This window comes from Babylonia areolata, chromosome 1 (assembly GCF_041734735.1).
Source record: "Babylonia areolata isolate BAREFJ2019XMU chromosome 1, ASM4173473v1, whole genome shotgun sequence".
Taxonomy (NCBI): Eukaryota; Metazoa; Mollusca; class Gastropoda; order Neogastropoda; family Buccinidae; genus Babylonia; species Babylonia areolata.
This window is the reverse complement of record NC_134876.1, coordinates 34,770,335-34,789,704: the sequence shown is the minus strand read 5'-3', so window position 1 is coordinate 34,789,704 and position 19,370 is coordinate 34,770,335. Positions and strand designations below refer to the sequence as shown.

Genomic DNA, 19,370 nt, shown 5'->3' with positions numbered 1-19,370 from the left:
TACTTGTAGGGGTTGTTCCTTTCATAGAATTAATTGTAGGGGTTGTTCCTTTCATAGAATTACTTGTAGGGGTTGTTCCTTTCATAGAATTACTTGTAGGGGTTGTTCCTTTCATAGAATTAATTGTAGGGGTTGTTCCTTTCATAGAATTAATTGTAGGGGTTGTTCCTTTCATAGAATTACTTGTAGGGGTTGTTCCTTTCATAGAATTACTTGTAGGGGTTGTTCCTTTCATAGAATTACTTGTTGTGGTTGTTCCTTTCATAGAATTACTTGTAGGGGTTGTTCCTTTCATAGAATTACTTGTAGGGGTTGTTCCTTTCATAGAATTAATTGTAGGGGTTGTTCCTTTCATAGAATTACTTGTTGTGGTTGTTCCTTTCATAGAATTAATTGTAGGGGTTGTTCCTTTCATAGAATTACTTGTTGTGGTTGTTCCTTTCATAGAATTACTTGTAGGGGTTGTTCCTTTCATAGAATTACTTGTAGGGGTTGTTCCTTTCATAGAATTAATTGTAGGGGTTGTTCCTTTCATAGAATTACTTGTAGGGGTTGTTCCTTTCATAGAATTAATTGTAGGGGTTGTTCCTTTCATAGAATTAATTGTAGGGGTTGTTCCTTTCATAGAATTACTTGTTGTGGTTGTTCAGGTTTTCCAGTTGATAGAAATACCTTTTTTTTAGATCTGTCGATACGAATTATCCCGCATTTTTTCTCCGCGAGTAGTATCCGGAAGGTGATCATTCATTCTGCCCAGCGGTAACGCATGGTTGAGAAATGGCGGTGTTGATTTAAAATGGCGGTGCTAATTAAAAAAAAAGCCTTTGAAACGAATAGTGGGAAGCTGTCGTTCTGGGACTGATGATATTTGTTTGGCTGATGTTGAAAAAAAAAGAAGTATGAAAAAATGCTGAAATAAAAGGGAAAATATATGACTTTCCATGAAATCGGTCATAATAGTTTTAATGATAAAATATCTAGAATTTCAGTTACTGTTCTTAATCTGGACCTGAAATCAGACCTGTCTTTCCATACTGAAGGTGATAATGGTGGCGGTGATGATAAATTAGTAAAGAAAAAACAACAACCTAATAATAATGATATTAGGAGTAATAATCATAATTATATCATAAAAAAGAGTTCAGCTGCACTTCATTTAGAGCTGGGGTCGGCCACGTCGCATAGTCATTCAAATATCAAACGGGTCTCTGGTGTTTATATACATTTATTGCTTGACACACTGTTGTGCCGCCTTTCCATAAAATTTCAGTTTCAGTTTCAGCAACGTGTCAAAACGCGTTGACTGATCCATACGCGCCACACCACAACAGCGTAAAAAAAATATTAAAGAGAAGAAAAAAGAAAAACCAAAGTAAAGAAACCCGATGCCTGACCCACACAGGAACCTGATGGGTTGGTCAGGCCTTGACAGCCTTTTCCCAAGCTTTGTGTGGCATTAGGTTTGTAGAAGATCAAATATGATGGACTCGTACAATAGTACGATATGATTCCAAATTATTGTAAATAGAAACATACATGATTCCAAATTATTGTACAGAGAAACAGTTTCGTTGATGGTCTGCATGTACAGGTGGTATACGGGTACCTTTCCAAGAGGACACGCCACGAGGTTTAGAACAGTACAGAAAAAAGTGGCTGACTTGCAGTGAAACAGAACAGAACTCAGAACGTTGTTAATCGGGGACTGATGCCTTTCAGAAAGGGCCTGTTTCTCTACCACTGACGTCCGGTGAAGGTATTGCAATGGGGGAGGAAAATAATAGGTGAACCGATTGTCTCGCGTGAGCTTTCTCTCTCTCACACACACACACACACACACACGGTAAACAGAAATATATTTCTCACTTTCCCGCTCTCGGTCTCTCCCTGTCTGTCTCCCTGTCTCTCTGTCTCACTCTCTCTCTCTCTCTCTCTCTCTCTCACACACACACACACACACACACACACACACACACACACACACACACACACACACACGGTAAACAAAAATATCTTTCTCGCTTTCCCGCTCTCGGTCTCTCTGTCTGTCTCCCTGTCTGTCTCTCTGTCTCACTCTCTCTGTCTCACTTTCTCTCTCTCTTTCACACACACACACACACACACACACACACACACACACACACACACACACACACACACACACACACACACACACAGACACACACACACACACACACACACACACACACACACACACACACACACACACACACACACACACACACACACTCACTCACCCACTCACTGTGTGCCCAGTAAACACACCGTCAATAGATGTGTGTGTGTGTGTGTGTGTGTGTGTGTGTGATCCGACCACACGTGCAGTCCGCATACTGACCTTGAAGCCAATCTCTGGTATGGTCAATCATTCACTGTCAAAGGTTAACATCTAACTTCCATTAATATAAAAAATATATATTGATTAAATAATCAATTACTTTTTTAAAAATTCCAGGCACCATTATTCAACGTTTAAACAATGCTGTAGAATAGATGGTTCGGAAAGAAAAGATTGTGGTGAATTTTTTTCTTTACTTTATTTATTTATTTTTTTTTTTTTTTTTTTTTTTTGATGATTATTAATGTAATATTTTTCCTTCTGGTTACTGTTAATTTTTTTTTTTATCGTCATCGTCATCATCATTTTGATCATCGTTGTTGCTCTTCTTCTATATCATCATCTCCTTCTTCTTCTTCTTCTTCTTCTTCTTCTTCATCATCATCATTATCATAATCATTATAATGAATTATATCATCATTATCATCATCGTCATCATCTGTTGTTGTTATTGTTGTCAGTAATCATAATAATGAATGATGTTATATCATCATCATCATCTGTTGTTGTTGTTGTTCCATATTTCAAAGACCAGTTTCCCACTTTAGCCCCACCCCCACGCCCTAAACCTCCCCTGCCCCCAAGAAAGAAAAGAAAAGGTGCGTTTTTGACGCTGTGAATGGACCATACTGTGTCCACACGTGGATGCAGTCCCATGGAGGACAATGCCCTGTACACTTTCCTGATGTCTGGCCAGCTGCTGCCTGGCCCGTGGTCAGGCGGTCAGTAGCCTTTGTCACCTGGACAGGTGTGTGTGTGTGTGTGTGTGTGTGTGTGTGTGTGTGTGTGTGTGTGTTCACGTGTGTGTATGTGTTCATGTGTGTGTGTGTGTGTGTGTGTGTGTGTGTGTGTGTGTGTGTGTGTGTGTGTGTTCACGTGAGAGAGAGAGAGAAAGTTGCAGTATTGGGAAAAAATGTATTCTCTTTCGTCTTCAGTCCAGCCTGTTTATTTATCCTATCTGTTTAATTTTACTTTTTTTCCCCCCGAATTTAGTGTGCACTGTTTTCTTTAGACTGATCACGGAAGTTAGTTAAAACAACATAAATTGTACTGTACTAGAGCTGAAGATGGGAACATGAGCATACATTGCAGGCACAGACTGTCGATTTGATTGTTACTTCTGTCGTTCAGGTTAAAATTTCAAATGTCCCACGGATTGTACGGCCATGGGGGTCAGTGAATTCATATCCACTGTGTCTTGGGCTGGACACACGGACTTATAAGCAGTCCGAGGGCTCGGCATAGGAAGGTGGGGCCCAGTCCTCTCCTTCCGCCCTGTAAACCTTCCCCCAACAGAAAGCAGGTACCCATTCACATCTGGGAAGAGTGTAGAAAATCGGAGTAAAGTACCTTTCCCAAGGACACATGACCATGCCGAAACGGGGCCTCGAACCCTAATCAGTGGTGAACATGGTGTCATGATAAGTCCAACGCCTTATCCACTCTGCCACGGCGCTTATATTTACATTGTGACGTTTTGCAATGATACGCTGTTTAAAGCAAAGCGAGTGGAGGAGGAAGCGCCTTTCTGTCGTAGGGTCTGCCTTCACTTGGCAATACGAAAACAAAACAGTGGCTGTCACCTCGGTGTAGCTGTTCTTCAATCATTGACACATCATACACAGGGTGGTTCTGTCTGTGCCAGTGACTGATAAACAATGGCAATTCAGCTGTCTTTCCCTCATGACACTGGTGTTTGGTCCCACACCTAATGGCTAGGAAACTGACGCGGTTAACACGTTATAGTGACTGACAGCAGTGATTGACAAGTCAGTTTCGTCATCTTGTTGACACTTTTGCCTCCGTAGGCTTGCGTTTATGTGTGTGTGTGTGTGTGTGTGTGTGTGTGTGTGTGTGTGTGTTTGTGTGTGTGTGTGTGTGTGTGTATGTGTATGCATATAGATATATAGATATGTATGTTTTTTATCATGTGGGTGTGATATATATATATATATATATATATATCTGTGTATGTGTGTGTGTGTGTGTGTGTGTGTGTGTGTGTGTGAAGGAAATACAAAGAGGGAGGAAGATAGGCATGTTTCTGAGTGGATAGTGCGGTACACGCCACTTCTTCAGCAATGTTACACACAAACACACACACACACATGCGCGTGCGCGCATGCATATACACACACACTCATTAACATTCTTACCACCTCCACCTTACCAAAAAAACCTATATAACTGAATTCAACCACGAATATAGATTTTTTAAAGAAAAACAAAGAAAGAAAAAGAAAAAAAAAAAACAAAAAAAACACGACCCCCCCCCCCCACCCCCCCACCCCCACCCCAAAAAAAAAAAACAAAAAAAACCAATGTCCACGCGCTTGTCAAATTGATGTTTGTTGTTTCTCTGAACAGTTCGAAGAGACACCGAAAGAAAAATGCCTCTGCTTTCATGTGTGTCTGTGTGCCTGGGTCTGTGTGTGTGTGTGTGCATGTGTCTGTGTCTGTATGTCTGTGCATGTGTGTTTGCATGTGTTTAAAAAAAAAAAGAAAAAAAAAAAGAAAGAAGAAGAAAAAAAAGGTCCAGACCGGAGGAGAGAAAAAAGTAGTGCTCGACACTTCTTTTAGAGATTCCTCCTGTCCCAGCAGAATTTTGCCCCCGCGATTTGCAAGCCAGTCAATAATTTACGCTGAGGGAAACGAACAATGAACTCCGGCGAACGTACCTCTGTGTGTGTGTGTGTGTGTGTGTGTGTGTAAGTGTGGTTCTCTATATTTTTATGTGTCTGCTTCTCTGCGTGTGTGTGTGTGTGTGCGCGCGCGCGCGCGCGCGACGTTACAGCTACCAGACTCCGCCCACTTTACCTTGCAGATAAGCCTGCCCATAGACTGGTAGGGGCAGCTAGTCCCAGGTTTTCAGGTGAGGGAGAGAGAGAGAGAGAGAGAGAGCAGAGCAGAACAAGTCATACCAGCAGCTGTCAAACTTGGCGCTTTGGGCTGTGAGAACTTAGTGGTGCGCGCTACATAGTCAGTCGTCAGTTGCAGTCGCTCGCTCCACAGTCCATGAAGCTGGCAATCCGCAAACTACATGTGTGTGAGTCGTGTACTGTGAAGCAGTGCAGGCTGTTTCAGTAGTTTTAGTGCCTGTTTTCTTCTCGCTGTTCTGTGGATAGTTCTATTTCTTCTCAGCCGTTTCAGGTGGGTTTTTGTTGTTGTTGTTGGTTTTTGTTTGTTCGGTTTTTTTTGTTTTTTTGTTGTTTTTTTTTACCTTGGCTTGTGTGTTTCAGTTCTTGAGTTTATGTGGGTGTTGTGTCGAAGAGCCTTTTCTTTTTTCTTTTTTTTCTCTTTTTTTTCTTGACGACTTGGTCTGTTTGGGTTTTCGTGCAAACTGCACGGAAAGTTGAGAGAAATTGTTTAATTTGCTGAAATTAGTTCAATAGCGGTATGGTCTCTGCCTCAGTCTCTGTCTGTCTGTCTGTCTGTCTGTCTGTCTGTCTCTCTCTCTCTCTCTCTCTCTCTCTCTCTCTCTCTATATATATATATATATATATATATATATATACTCACATGTATTATAAATTGTGAGCCATCCTCACCCAACTTTTTTTTCTTTTCTCTTTTTTTTCTTTCTTTTTTTCTTACTGATTTCGCACTGACATATCTTTACATCTCTCTCTCTCTCTCTCTCTCTCTCTCTCTCTCTCTCTCTCTTTCTTTCTCTCTCTCTCTCTCTCTCTCTCTCTCTCTCTCTCTCTCTCTCTCTCTCTCTGCTCACCCCCTCTTTCTCTCTGTTCCCCCACATAATGTGTCCATTATTTGCTATCTTTAATGTCTCTCGCATCTGTGTTTTAAGTTTTATCATTACTTTTATGGGTCAGTTTCACTCGAATCATCCATGTGTAGCATTCATGCTAGGGTTTTGTTGTTGTTGTTTCTCCCTTGGTGTGTGTGTGTGTGTGTGTGTGTGTGTGTGTGTGTGTGTGTGTGTAATAGTGTGTTAGTGTGTGTGTGTGTGTGTGTAATAGTGTGTTAGTGTGTGTGTGTGTGTGTGTGTGTGTGTGTGTGTGTGTGTGTTACTCGCTTCCGTTTCGTACATATGTGAGTGATGTTGTGTCTCTCGGTGTGACGCTGTGTTATACTTGTACATTATACATGTATCTAGCATAACATCATTTATGTGTGTGTCTCTTAGAACAACGGTAGATGTGTAAGTCGGCCAAAGTGCTAATATTTTAACCGTTGGAAAATGAAGATTCATTCATTCATTCGCTCTCTCTCTCTCTCTCTCTCTCTCTCTCTCTCTCTCTCTCTCTTACAATTTGTTTTTGGTGGTCTAAAGCCATGAAAAAACTACAAGGTGATATTAAAACAGCGATGATGATAACGATTGTGAAAATGGTTGTGACAATTCATAGTGTCCGAACATAATTTTTAAACAAAATACCTTTGCTTCATACTCACACCACACTCACAAGAATCAAAAAGATTGAATCCTTTGACCCATGTTGGGGCATGGAGGAGAGACGTTAGCAAAATATGCATTACTTTAGGTGAAGAAAATATTAAAAGTCAAGCAAACACACATGCGCGCGCGCACAGACACACACGTGTGCTCGTGTGCATGTATATACATACGTACAGACACACACACACACACACACACACACACACACACACACACACACACACACACACACACAAGAAACCCAATCTGGGCAGTCAATCACGACGAACAGAAACGCCAACAACAGCAGCCCACAACACAACACAAACCACACAACGAGGCAGCGATCTATAGATTAGCCAGCCGGCCAGACATGTCTGACGATAGACAAAACCGTCTATACTATTCCTTCTGACGGCATCTTTCCCGCTGACCACCACCACATACATACCGACCACTGTACTGACTGGACACCAGCTGACCGATAACATCGTCACTGGCGACATCTCCTCATTATCGCTATTCAACAATGACATCTGCCATGTCCAGACTTAAGAAGACAGAGTGCGGAGTCTCGCAACTCACCCCCCACCCCCACCCCCAAGCCCCACCCCCTCCACCTTTCCACATCCGCCACCCTCACCCCCAAAACCTCTCCTCCACCATACCCCCGCCATTTCTCCCGTCTAATCCGTCATGCTTTGTGCCAAGATGACTCAATAGTCCGACCGTCATCATTGTAACATACAGTAGTAGGGGGGCACTACACTTAGTTCTCGACAACACGTCGTCTCTTCTCTGGCCCTATTATATATACCACATAGCTGAGCTAGGCTGTAAGCCTTGGACCATCAGCAGCTAGTTTTCCGCGTGGATGAACAAGTCAAATGAATGAATGGCCGCTGATCTGTTGTTGGGCCTTCAGATGGGAATCTCTCTTGTTTGATTTCATTGCTGAGCTAGTCTGGAAGTCTTGCTGGTGTGTCTGAATCTGCTGTTGTTACTGCTGCTGTTGTCGTATTGTTACTGCTGCTGTTGTTACTGCTGTCCCTGCTGTTTGTGCTTCTGTGCTGTTGCTGTTACTGCTGCTACTGTTGCTGTCGCCTCTGTAGGTGTTCTGGTGGTTGTCAATGTTCATTATCGAGTGATGGTGGTGAGAATGAAACGTTTAGCGGGTGGTTTGTACTAGTGTCTGACAGCTGTTGGAATAGAGAGAGATATATGTGTGTATATATATATATAGAGAGAGAGAGAGAGAGAAAGAGAGAGAGAGAGGGAGGGGGGGGGGGTGGCGATTTGGGATAGAAGCTTCGTTGTAGTATTGATGAGGAACAGTGTACAATCGCAGAACTAATATTGATGTAAACAACTGCAGCAAAAAACAACAAAAATGGTAATGGTGATGATGATGATAATGATAATAATAATAATAATAATAATGATAATGATGATGATGATGATAGTGATGGTGATAATGATAATAATGATAATGATAATAATAATGAAAATGATACAGGTTTTGAACAAGTTATTTGCAGTAAGTGCCATAGGATGAGGTTGCGGTGTAGAATTTTCAGCGGGATGAAATCAAGATCGACTGCTTACAACACAGTTCATTGAATGTGAAACACTATTTGATATTAATGAGATCATCCTTTCAGGCTAGGAAGTGCCAGATGACATAAACACTACAGGGGTATGGACATGTATAAAAACAATAAAACATCGTTGAAAAGTGATGAATTTTCAAAGACCATGATATAATAATCAACTTGCAAACAACCAAACACACAAAATGATATATGCATGGGGTTAAAAAAACACTAATAAAATGGTGAATATATTAGGTTTCGTCGATCTTTCGTCAGGTTATTTATTTATGTATATGTACTTATCTAATTATTTATTTATATGTTTATTAATTTATGGATGTCAGTTTCATTGAGCGTTTCGGGGGGTAAAAAAGTCCACCGAACCGTCAAATTGCAAGTGCGCGCGCGCACTCACTCACACACACACACACACACACACACACACACACACACACAATGCCAACACGGAGACAAAGACGATCTGCTGGTCACTCCTGATGCTATGGTAAGGATAGTTCTCATACGGCAAACAAACAGCTGTATCTGTACACGTGCACACTGTTTGTGTTGCTTGAAATGTTGGGAGCAGCGCTGTGTGACTGGAGGAAAGAGAGAAGATGATATCCCATTCCCTTTGTGAATAACGCATATTGCGAGCAAAACAACACGGGCTTGGTCAGTGACTCATACATTTCTCTCTCTCTCTCTCTCTCTCTCTCTCTCTCTCTCTCTCTCTCTCTCTCTCTCTCTTCCTCTGTCTGTCTGCTCTCTCTGTCTCTATCTCTCTCTCTCATAACGGTTATGATGACGGTGACAGTGAAGATGACGATGATCAGTAATTTTCAACGTCAGTGCCAACAATGATAATGGTGATGATGACGATGATGAAGAAAGCAGTAGCAACAACAGTACCAGCAGTAGTAGTAGTAGTAGATGATAAAAGGTAACAACACCAATGATGATGATCACCATTGTGATATTACTAATAATACTTATAATACTACTAATGATAGTCATAATAACAATGATGATGATGATGATAAGGAGGAGGAGAAGAAGAAAGTAGTCATGTGATATTAATCCTTACTGGTGTCATTTGACCAAAGCTGGTCACAGGACATGAAAATAGAATTCATACAATTGAACACACACAGAGCAGTGATCACATTCTTATGATGCCATGAAAACAAAACATAACACTCATTATTAGATACTAATATAAAAAAAATAAATGTTTTAAGAATATAACTATGATTATGTAGCGAAACAGACGCAATGCATAGTGTGCCTTTTTTCCGTGTGTGTGTGTGTGTGTGTGTGTGTGTGTGTGTGTGTGTGTGTGTGTGTGTGTGTTTAGTCTTAGCATTTTGTTCCAGTACTAGCCTTTGCTTTTCGTTAACTTCGTAAATTGTGTTCCAGCATTTTTCAGTTATCATTTCGTTTCACTGATATATTGGAATCGACGATTTTATTATTTCGTTTCATTGTATCATATTTTATTGCATTTGATATATATATATATATATATATATATATATAGAGAGAGAGAGAGAGAGAGAGATGTACATATATGTCAATATATATATATAATATGTGTATATATATATTATATATATATATATATTATATATATATATATATATATATATATATATATATATATTCATTGCCGATCTCTCAACCACTTGCATATCATGTTTAATTAATTTAGTTAGTCAGATAATTATGTTATGATTTTGTTTTCATTACTTCATCATGTCTTTTTCATTTTAATTTTGTTTTATATCATTTCTTAACAATAAGCCTTTATGCTAGTTTAAGTATATAGACTCTGTCTGTCTGTCTGTCTCTGTCTCTCTCTCTCTCTCTCTCTCTCTCTCTAATTCTTTCTCGTTCTGTCTCTCCAACAGCAGAAGAAAAAGTATTCTTTTTTTTATTTCATGTCACACGCACCGGTGATTGTGGACATTGAACCAAAGCATTAATCTTCATATTTTCATGTCACCGTTAAAATAAACAAATGAATAACAGAAGAAGAAGAAAAGGTGGGAAGGGGGGTGGGGGGTGGGGTGGGCAGAAACGGTAGAGGGGGAGGGGACTGAAACAGGATGGGTGGAGGGCGGAATCAGAGATGAATACTTGAAATAAATAGAAGTACACGAAAGGAAATCATGTAATGGACTTCGTTGAAATGAAATTGAGAAGCGACTGTTATTAAATGCCGTTAAAAGCAAAAACCACCAACGTTGCCAGAACCCGTGGATGACACACTTTCATGTGAGTAAGGCTTCATCAACAACAAGAAACGTAGGACTCATAATGGATAGATCGCCACTTGGTAGCAGAATGACCAGCGTGACAGTGGTCGAATTGTTGTCATGTCTTTCGCTGACGTGGCCTTGTGTGTGTGTGTGTGTGTGTGTGTGTGTGTGTAGTGTGTTGTGTGTTGTGTTTGTTTGTAGTGTGTGTGTGTTGTGCTTTGTGTGTGTGTGTGTGTGTGTGTGTGTGTGTGCTTGTATGTAGTGTGTTGTGTTGTGTTTGTAGCGTGTGTGTTGTGCTTGTGTGTGTGTGTGTGGGTGTGGGTGTGCGCGCGCGCGTGCGTGTGTGTGTGTGTTGTGCTTGTATGTAGTGTGTTGTATGTTGTTTTGTGTTTGTAGTGTGTGTGTGTGTGTGTGTGTGTGCGCGCGCGCGCGCGCGCGCGCGTGTGTTGGTAGGTGAGTGTTGCATAGGAGACATTTGCACGCACCAATCACCTTGTTTGTTCCACTTCGGAATGACAACAGTGCCAGTGTACAAGGTCCAGATTTCCAGGCCACGTTCTACAGGACCACTGTTGTGTACTGTGTGTACACTTGTCCAACAGGCACGGGGAGTCCAGTGTTCTGTCATTTTGGACTCAGGCGTGTAGACAGTCTTGCTTCGTAGGTTCTTGATAAGTATGTCGCTTGTTCTCAGACAATCTATAGCAGTCTGCGATGAAGACATAATTATGGTTCTTGTAGTCCAGTATCATAATCATTTTAATTCAGATATCGCCTGATTTGGTAATGTGGTGTTTATAGTGTTACATAAATGCTTGCTTTTGCTATTGTTATTGTTGTTGTTTGGGAAAGGGCGGGGGGGGGGGGGGGGGAGTAGGGGGTTTGGGGGAGCGATCTTATATTCATAATTGCTGTTAATCCTTGTAAACACCGGATAGCATTGTTAGAAAAGAATATTATTGTACATTATGTGAAGGACACACACACACACACACACACACACACACACACACACACACACACACAGAGAGAGAGAGAGAGAGAGAGAGAGAGAGAGAGGGTGAGAGAGTACTTAAGAGTTTTTCCAGGACATAATTCTTCTTCTGAATATAATTGTTATCAGTGGTAGTTGTAGTTTTATTTTTGGTATTTTTACTTTATATTTTATGCTTTTTTATTTATTTGTTCTTTTATTCTTATCATAGTATTACTGTTGATATTGTGACATCGATTGAATTATGCATTTGATACGCTTAAAACCAAACTATTTGAAAGTGTTGATCTCAGCAAAATGATTCAACACTGTTCTTAAAATAAAGTGTAGTAATACCTTAAAGGATTTGTTAAATGTTCGAAATAAAAAATATATACAATGAAACACGGGAGGTAATATCGTATATTGTTACTACTGTTGTTCTTATATTTATCATTGTTATCTTGCATTAATTAAGCAATTATGTCTCGTTTGGAAATGGTTGTAGCTGGCGTATAAGTGGACAAATACAGGAATTGATAAACAAATGACAATAGAATAAAATAAAAGATGATTAAATAAACAAATAAATAAATGAATATATAAGTAAATAAATAAATAGATGAATATTCCTCTTATTTGGAAAAACAGTGTTGTTCTCCTTGAACTGACCGCTACAACTACAATAGCAAGAACAGGATGGTGATAATAATGATAATGGTAATTAATCATGAAAATGTAATTGGTTTTCTGCCTCCTTTTATATTCATAGTTTATCTCTTTTCACAAACAGGGTTGAGTTAGCCAATGGCTGTTTTAGTCAGTGGATCAAAACGCAAGTCGCTGCCAGTATTACTGCTACCACCAACAACATTAAAATAATACCATTTTACACAAATAATACGCCTTGAACGCAATAACAACAACAAAGCAATTGATGATACAGGCAATATTGAAACAAGCAATAACGCCAACACCGCCCAAAACAACAATAACAATGATAAAAAAAAATGTATTGAAAAATTACTAACTGTAATTCTTCGTTTTATTTTACACACATACACACACATAGGCCGAATTACAGATCGTTGATCATGATAATGAAGGTTGCAAAAACAGCATATATTACCACGCTTACTCCGTGTGTGTTACGAAATTTAGGCCCTATTTTTTTTCTCTGGTGTATATATATTTGTTTATTTTCATCTTCTTCTTCTTATTGTTGTTCCTATTGTTTTCAACGTAACGAAATGAAACGAGTACCGATTTTTGTTGTTGTTGTTTGGTTGCTTCATTCCCCCCCCCCACCCCCCCTTCTTCTTCTTCTTCTTCCTCTTCTTTTTTTCTTTTTTACAGTGCCACTTTTTGTTGCCATCAGCATACCGAAAATATATCCACCTTCTCTCTATATCTCTTCCACTTTGATCCATCTCTCTCTCTCTCTCTCTCTCTCTCTCTCTCTCTCCACCCCCTCCCTTTCTACCCCTCTTCTCATCATCTCCTTTTCCCCCATATTTGATCTGTGAGGAACACAACGTCACATTTGGGAAATAGTTTTATTTTGAACAGTTATGATAATCAGTATAGTGGGTTTGATTTGTGGCAGTTACAGAAAATGCTGACGTCTTATTGTATCGTTTTATGTCGATTTGGACGAGGATTTTTGTTTGTTTGTTTGTTGTTTTGGCAGTGTGGTGACGTATCCCTGCGCCATTTTTTAGCCGGTTTGTTTTTCATTCTTTATGTGCTTTTTTTTCTCTTTTTTTTTTCTTTTCTTCGTTTTCCTCACATTCGTTCAAGAGACAGAGAGAGAGAGAGAGAATGTTTCACATGTTCCAGTTTATAAATAACGCGAAAGGAGGGTGGTTGATATGGTGGAGGGGGTACAGAGGAAGAGGGGGAGAGGACTGACGCCTGGTTTCGGTGCTTTTTTTTGGGGGGGGGGGGGGGAGTGTGGCGTTGGAGTGGGGGGAGCCTATGCAAGCGCGTGCCAGTGGACATGCTATTGCCCAATACACTCATCACCCCTTCACTTCCAGCTGGGAGGTGAGGGGTGGGAGGAGAGGGGTAATGGGGGAGGGGTGGGTGTGGGAGGTGAACGGAGGCATTCGGAGGAACTGTCCCGGGACTGAGCAGTTAGCAGAGAGGGTGAGGGTGGGGGAGGGGGTGGAGTGGAGTGGAGGACGTTGTGGGAGAAGGTGGTGGAGGGAGGGGGAGGGAGAGTGGGGGTTGTGGGGGTTGCTTTTAGCACAGGGTTGCGGCATGAGTGACTGGCGAGCGAGTCCCCACCCCCTTCCACACCCCCATCCCCAAAGCTTCTGTCTCTCCTGCAGTCAGAACACAACAAGAGTGTTCTCCCACACAGAAGAGAAGAGGAGAGACAGCTTTTTTTTTTCTTTTTCTTTTTGTTTTCTTTTCTCGTGGGGATGCGGGGGTGGGGGTTGGGGGTGGGGGTCGGAGGGGGAGTGCGACAAGGAGTTGGGTCTTGGGGGTGATGGGGTCCCTCCCAAGGGAAAATGGAAGGCCATGCAGAGGGATGTGGGTGGGGGTGAACAATAGAGAGGGACAGTGGCGCGGACTAGGGAGGGAGGCGTGTGTGTGGAGGGGGGGGGAGAAGGGGGGTATGCAGCACTCAAACACACACACACACACACACACACACACACACACACACGTTCGAACCATTTTCTCTCTGTGCTTGCACAGTTTCGCCACTTTTTAAAGTTTGTCCTTCAAACCCTGCACAACCCTCCTCCCACTCTACCCCTCCAGTCCTTTCCCGCGCGCTTTTTCCTCCCCACCCCCACCTCCCATTCCCAGACGACCCCTTTCTCTCTCCCCCCCCCCCCCCCACCCCCCGGCCCCCTCCCGTGTGTCCCGTGTGAATGCAGCAGGTATTGATTCAGCGTTTTGTGGCGGACAAGAGCTCTCACAACGTAGAAAATGTCTTTTAATGAGCGGGGGTCCGTAGTGTAGAGCAGTGGGCCTTTCCCTCTGGCCCCTACCGGGCCCCCAGTGCTGCTTTGCCTACCCCTCCCCCAAATCCCCATCAGGCCTTGACCAAATAAACATGTTCTCATGGCACACACACACACACACACACACACACACATAACCTCATGTTGTCGCCACTCTGTGTTGCAGGAGGCTACACTGCTACAGAGAGGCACTGTGAAGCAGGCCCCGAAAGAGAGAGAGAGAGCAAACGAGGGGGGCGGAGCCTGAGGGGAGCTGACGACAGACCCGGCGCGCGAGGCACGGCTAATTAGACGGCTCTCATTGGATGAGTGACAGCTGACGTCACGGTAATGAGGGTGGTGGGGAGTGGGAGCGGAGTTGTCGGCTGCGTGGGAAGAGAGAGGAGGAGGTGAGCGCGGGGCGCGCGGCAAGCTGAGAACAGACAGTGAGAGAGAGAGAGAGAGACAGTGCATGAAGCCTGACTCCGCCTTGCTTCTGTGTGTGTGTGTGCGTGTGTGCGTGCCTGACTGGCGAAACAACTTGAACACACCACCAACGGACGTCACCAGTGCATCGTTTTTTTAGCCCCCACTCCGCTTGTCAAACATGACTCAACCTAGACATTGTTACACTTGCCCTCGCGGATTAAGTTATCAAGAGTTGTGACAGAAAAGAAAAAGAACTGAAACCTTGTGTCTTTCCTTCGTTAGTGCACGTGCTTCCTTTGAAACTTACCTGTCTGGGATGACGCGCGCGTTCTGGCAGCAGCAGCAACAGTGTCAGCCCACGTGTTCATAGAAAAGCTGGAGTTCATAAGCCTTTACCAGGACCGACTGACCGTTATTTGAAAGGAGGAAAGGACTGAGCGAGAGGGCTGGGCAGTTCTTTAGCTTACCAGACCCAGTGTTTAGAAACCCTGCTTTGTGTGTGGAGCAATGAAAAACAAGGGCGGTGACTGGCGCGGCGATAGAGATCGAGGCGCGCTAATCCGGTGGGAGAATAGGCACTAAGCCGCTTACAGCACCAGTGACTGGAAGGGAAGGGAAAGAGTGAGGTGGGCAGGGAGAAAAAGAAAGACCACTGCCTGAAGACCGCCTTTCTTCAGGACTGGACTCGGCCAATCAGTCAGAGAGAAAGCACACCGACAGTGCCGTCTGACAGACTACAGAAGCCTCCTGTGCCTCTTGTGTCGTCATGGATGAAGTAGGTGTGATGTCAGAATGCGAACTGCAGTGTGTGACTTGTGTTGTGTGTAGAGGTGTGTAGTGCCTGGTCCGCGGTGCCTGGACCAGAGGGGGAGTGTCTTTATCACAGCACACTGCACCGCTTCTTCTGCCTGAGTGAGTCGGCCAGCACTGACACGGTCACGTTTACACGGCGGCTAGCCAAGAGTAACAGCACGGGGAAGGGCACTTACCTCGCCTTATTTCACCTGGCGACTTGCAGGCCAGGAATTCCAGACAGGCTGAGAGACACAAAGAATTTTCCCCCACGTTTTGTTTTGGTTTCTTTTTCTTGTTCGTCGGCATGGAGGCGCGAAGAGATGATGCTGTGATGTCCACTCAGTGTTGTGATGGTAACACGGACAGTGGTATGGCCCACCGCCATACATGTCACAGAGTGGGGTGGAGGTTACGTGGTGTGTCGCTGACAGTGGCGGTGTTGGTGGGGGTGATGACGGTGATGGGGGTGATGGAGGGGGTGCGGGCGGACCAGCCCCGGCGCTGCCAGGAGATCACCATCCCCATGTGCAAGGGCATCGGCTACAACTACACCTACATGCCCAACCAGTTCAACCACGAGACGCAGGAGGAGGCCGGCTTGGAGGTGCACCAGTTCTGGCCCCTGGTGGAGATCCAGTGCTCCCCGGACCTCAAGTTCTTCCTGTGCAGCATGTACACCCCCATCTGCATGACCAACTACAAGAAGCACCTTCCTGCATGCCGGTCGGTGTGTGAGAGGGCCAAGGCGGGCTGTGCCCCTCTCATGCGGCAGTACGGCTTCGCCTGGCCCGAGCAGATGAACTGCGACAAGCTGCCCAAGTACGGCGACAAGAAGCAGCTGTGCATGGACGCCAACACGACAGACCGCCAGACCCCTCCCCCCAGCACCAAGTACCTGCCTCCCACCGCCCGGCCTCCTCATGCCGGAGAGGAGGACCGGCGGGATCACCGCGTGCAGCCCATCCCTCCTGGTGGGTCCATCCCCACCCGGCCCACAGACCACAACAAGTGTGACTGTAAGTGCAACGAGCCCCTTGTGCCCATGTCCCCCAATTCCAACGGCTACGACAACAAGATCACCACAGGGGGCATCCCCAACTGTGCCATTAACTGCTACAGCCCTTACTTTGGGGAGGAGGAGAAGACGTTTGCCACATTCTGGATCGGGTTGTGGTCCATCTTGTGTTGCATCTCCACTTCCATGACGGTGTCCACCTTCTTTGTGGACATGCAGCGCTTCAAGTACCCCGAGCGGCCCATCATCTTCCTGTCGGCCTGCTACTTCATGGTGTCCATCGGCTACATCATCCGGCTGATCGTGGGCCACGAGGGCGTGGCTTGTGAAGCGGAGCGCGTGCGGTACGAGACCACCGGCCCCGCTGTGTGCACGGTGGTCTTCCTGCTCATCTACTTCTTCGGCATGGCCTCCTCCATCTGGTGGGTCATCCTGTCCTTCACCTGGTTCCTGGCAGCAGGGCTCAAGTGGGGTCAGGAGGCCATCGCTTCCTACTCGCAGTACTTCCACCTGGCGGCCTGGCTGATCCCCTCCGTCAAGTCCATCGCCGTGTTGGCCATGTCCTCTGTGGACGGGGACCCCATCGCCGGCATCTGCTTCGTGGGCAACCAGAGCCTGGAGAACCTGCGGGGCTTCGTGCTGGCGCCGCTCTTCGTCTACTTGATCATCGGCACCTCCTTCCTGCTGGCCGGCTTCGTCAGCCTCTTCAGGATCCGCAGCGTCATCAAGCAGCAGGGCCGCGGCAAGACGGACAAGCTGGAGAGGCTGATGATCCGGATCGGTGTGTTCTCGGTGCTGTACACCGTGCCGGCCACCATTGTCATCGCCTGCTACTTCTACGAGCAGCATCTTCGCGAGCGCTGGGAGCGAACGCACACATGCCTGTGCTTGGAAGATAAAGCGGCCCCAGACTATTCTGTGTTCATGCTCAAGTACTTTATGTGCCTGGTGGTGGGCATCACGTCCGGCTTCTGGATATGGACTGGCAAAACGCTGGACTCGTGGCGCAAGCTCTTCAACGGGAGCATGTGCCAGAGACACTCCTACTCCCACCCCAACCGCAGCATGACCAAGTATGCCAATGCCAGCTACCAACCGGCGAAACCACAGCCCCTCAGCCACGTGTGACTAGAGCAGCCCGGGGCAGAGTACTTGGGGGAGGAGCTCAGTGACACTTATACCCCATACTACGGACACTGCTCAAGCCACTGTCAGTAAAGTCATGACACGTTGTGTAAAAAATGAATAAATAAATAAATACATAAATAAATAAATAGAATGAAAAATAAAACTGACGTGTAGTGGTGATTGTGGCCATGTCCTTGGTGACCTTCGTCACCAGGGATAGAACGAGGGTTCGTTCCTCTCACATGCTGACAGTGACGAGGTGTCCTACCCTGTAAAGTGCTATAACGTGACGATGTCGTCACAATGACGTCACATCGCGACCCTGCGTGTAACGTTGTGTGCATGTTCCGTGCTGTGGTTCAACTGGACGGCATACAGACAACACTGGGGGAACAGTGATGAATCAGCAGTGTGCTTCAGACATGAAGGAACACTGGAAAGAATTATTGTTTTGTTTTTTGTGCCAGAGAAGTGAGGATTGGTGAAAGTTGTTAATATGTATATGTGTTTTTCACCGTTGACTATAGTATTATTTTCTCAACAGTCATAGCGTTAGTAAGAGAAATTTTCATGACCTCAGTGATTCACCTCTTTTTTTTTTTCTCTTTTTTTTCCTTTTTTTTTTTTTTTTTTTCCAAACGTTGGTGACAATGTCTGTGGTGAAGTGACCTGTTTTTCAGCAATGCTGATACTGCCAAAAAGTGGGTTATTTCCTGTTTGCTTCTTCATGTCTTTTGTACCGACACGAGTGAAGCATAAACTGTTGAGAAAATGAACAGGGAGAAATGGCAGTGAATCACTGAGTGAAGAGAACCCATGTTCTGACTTTTCCTTCGTTTTGTATGACATGATACTACACTTTGGTGCATGAAGAAGATTTTTTTCACAAACTATTTAAATACTTATAGATGATCGTATTATTGTGTAGCTATACAGAAACGCTTTCATCGAAATGAAGTCTGTTGTACGCATGTTGAGTGAATGTTAGTCCCCTCTATGAGAAGAGGAAGACATTTCTTTGTGCGTTGGTTATTGTGTATGTGCATTTATAAAGTAACTTTGGACGACACAAAGAGATTTTGTTTCAGTATATGTCAGTTTGTGTGTGTGTGTGTGTGTGTGTGAGAGAGAGAGAGAGAGAGAGAGAGAGAGAGAGTTTTATTTTTGTTTTGTTTTTTTAGTTTAAAATACAATTGGTGTGCTATAGACGTGTACATACATGACTATGATATGCAGACGTTTCGTGTGTACTGTTTTGTCTTGACATAGCAGTATATGTTACACACACAGACATGAACATTTCACTGCCCAATGCAGTCCACACCGTGGCAAGTCCTATGGACTTGGATGGGGCGTTTGTTATGGACACTCCTTTCAACTTATGGCCATGTGACCACTGCACGTCCCCTTCTGTCGGATGTTCTTAAACTATACGTGGAAGCTGTTTGCTAGGGGTGGGTTATTA

At 44.2% G+C, this 19,370-nt stretch overlaps 1 protein-coding gene across 1 annotated transcript in view; it reads left to right on the top strand.

Moving 5' to 3' along the window:
* Positions 1-18,498, top strand: part of LOC143291981 (frizzled-5-like) — a 174,478-nt gene extending 155,980 nt beyond the window's left edge. Inside the window, exon 6 of the mRNA XM_076602137.1 lies at positions 14,726-18,498. Within this exon, the coding sequence (XP_076458252.1) occupies positions 16,067-17,905 (1,839 nt within the window). The 5' untranslated portion in view covers positions 14,726-16,066 and the 3' untranslated portion in view covers positions 17,906-18,498. The remainder of the gene's footprint in view (positions 1-14,725) is intronic.
* Positions 18,499-19,370: the final 872 nt, after the last annotated feature.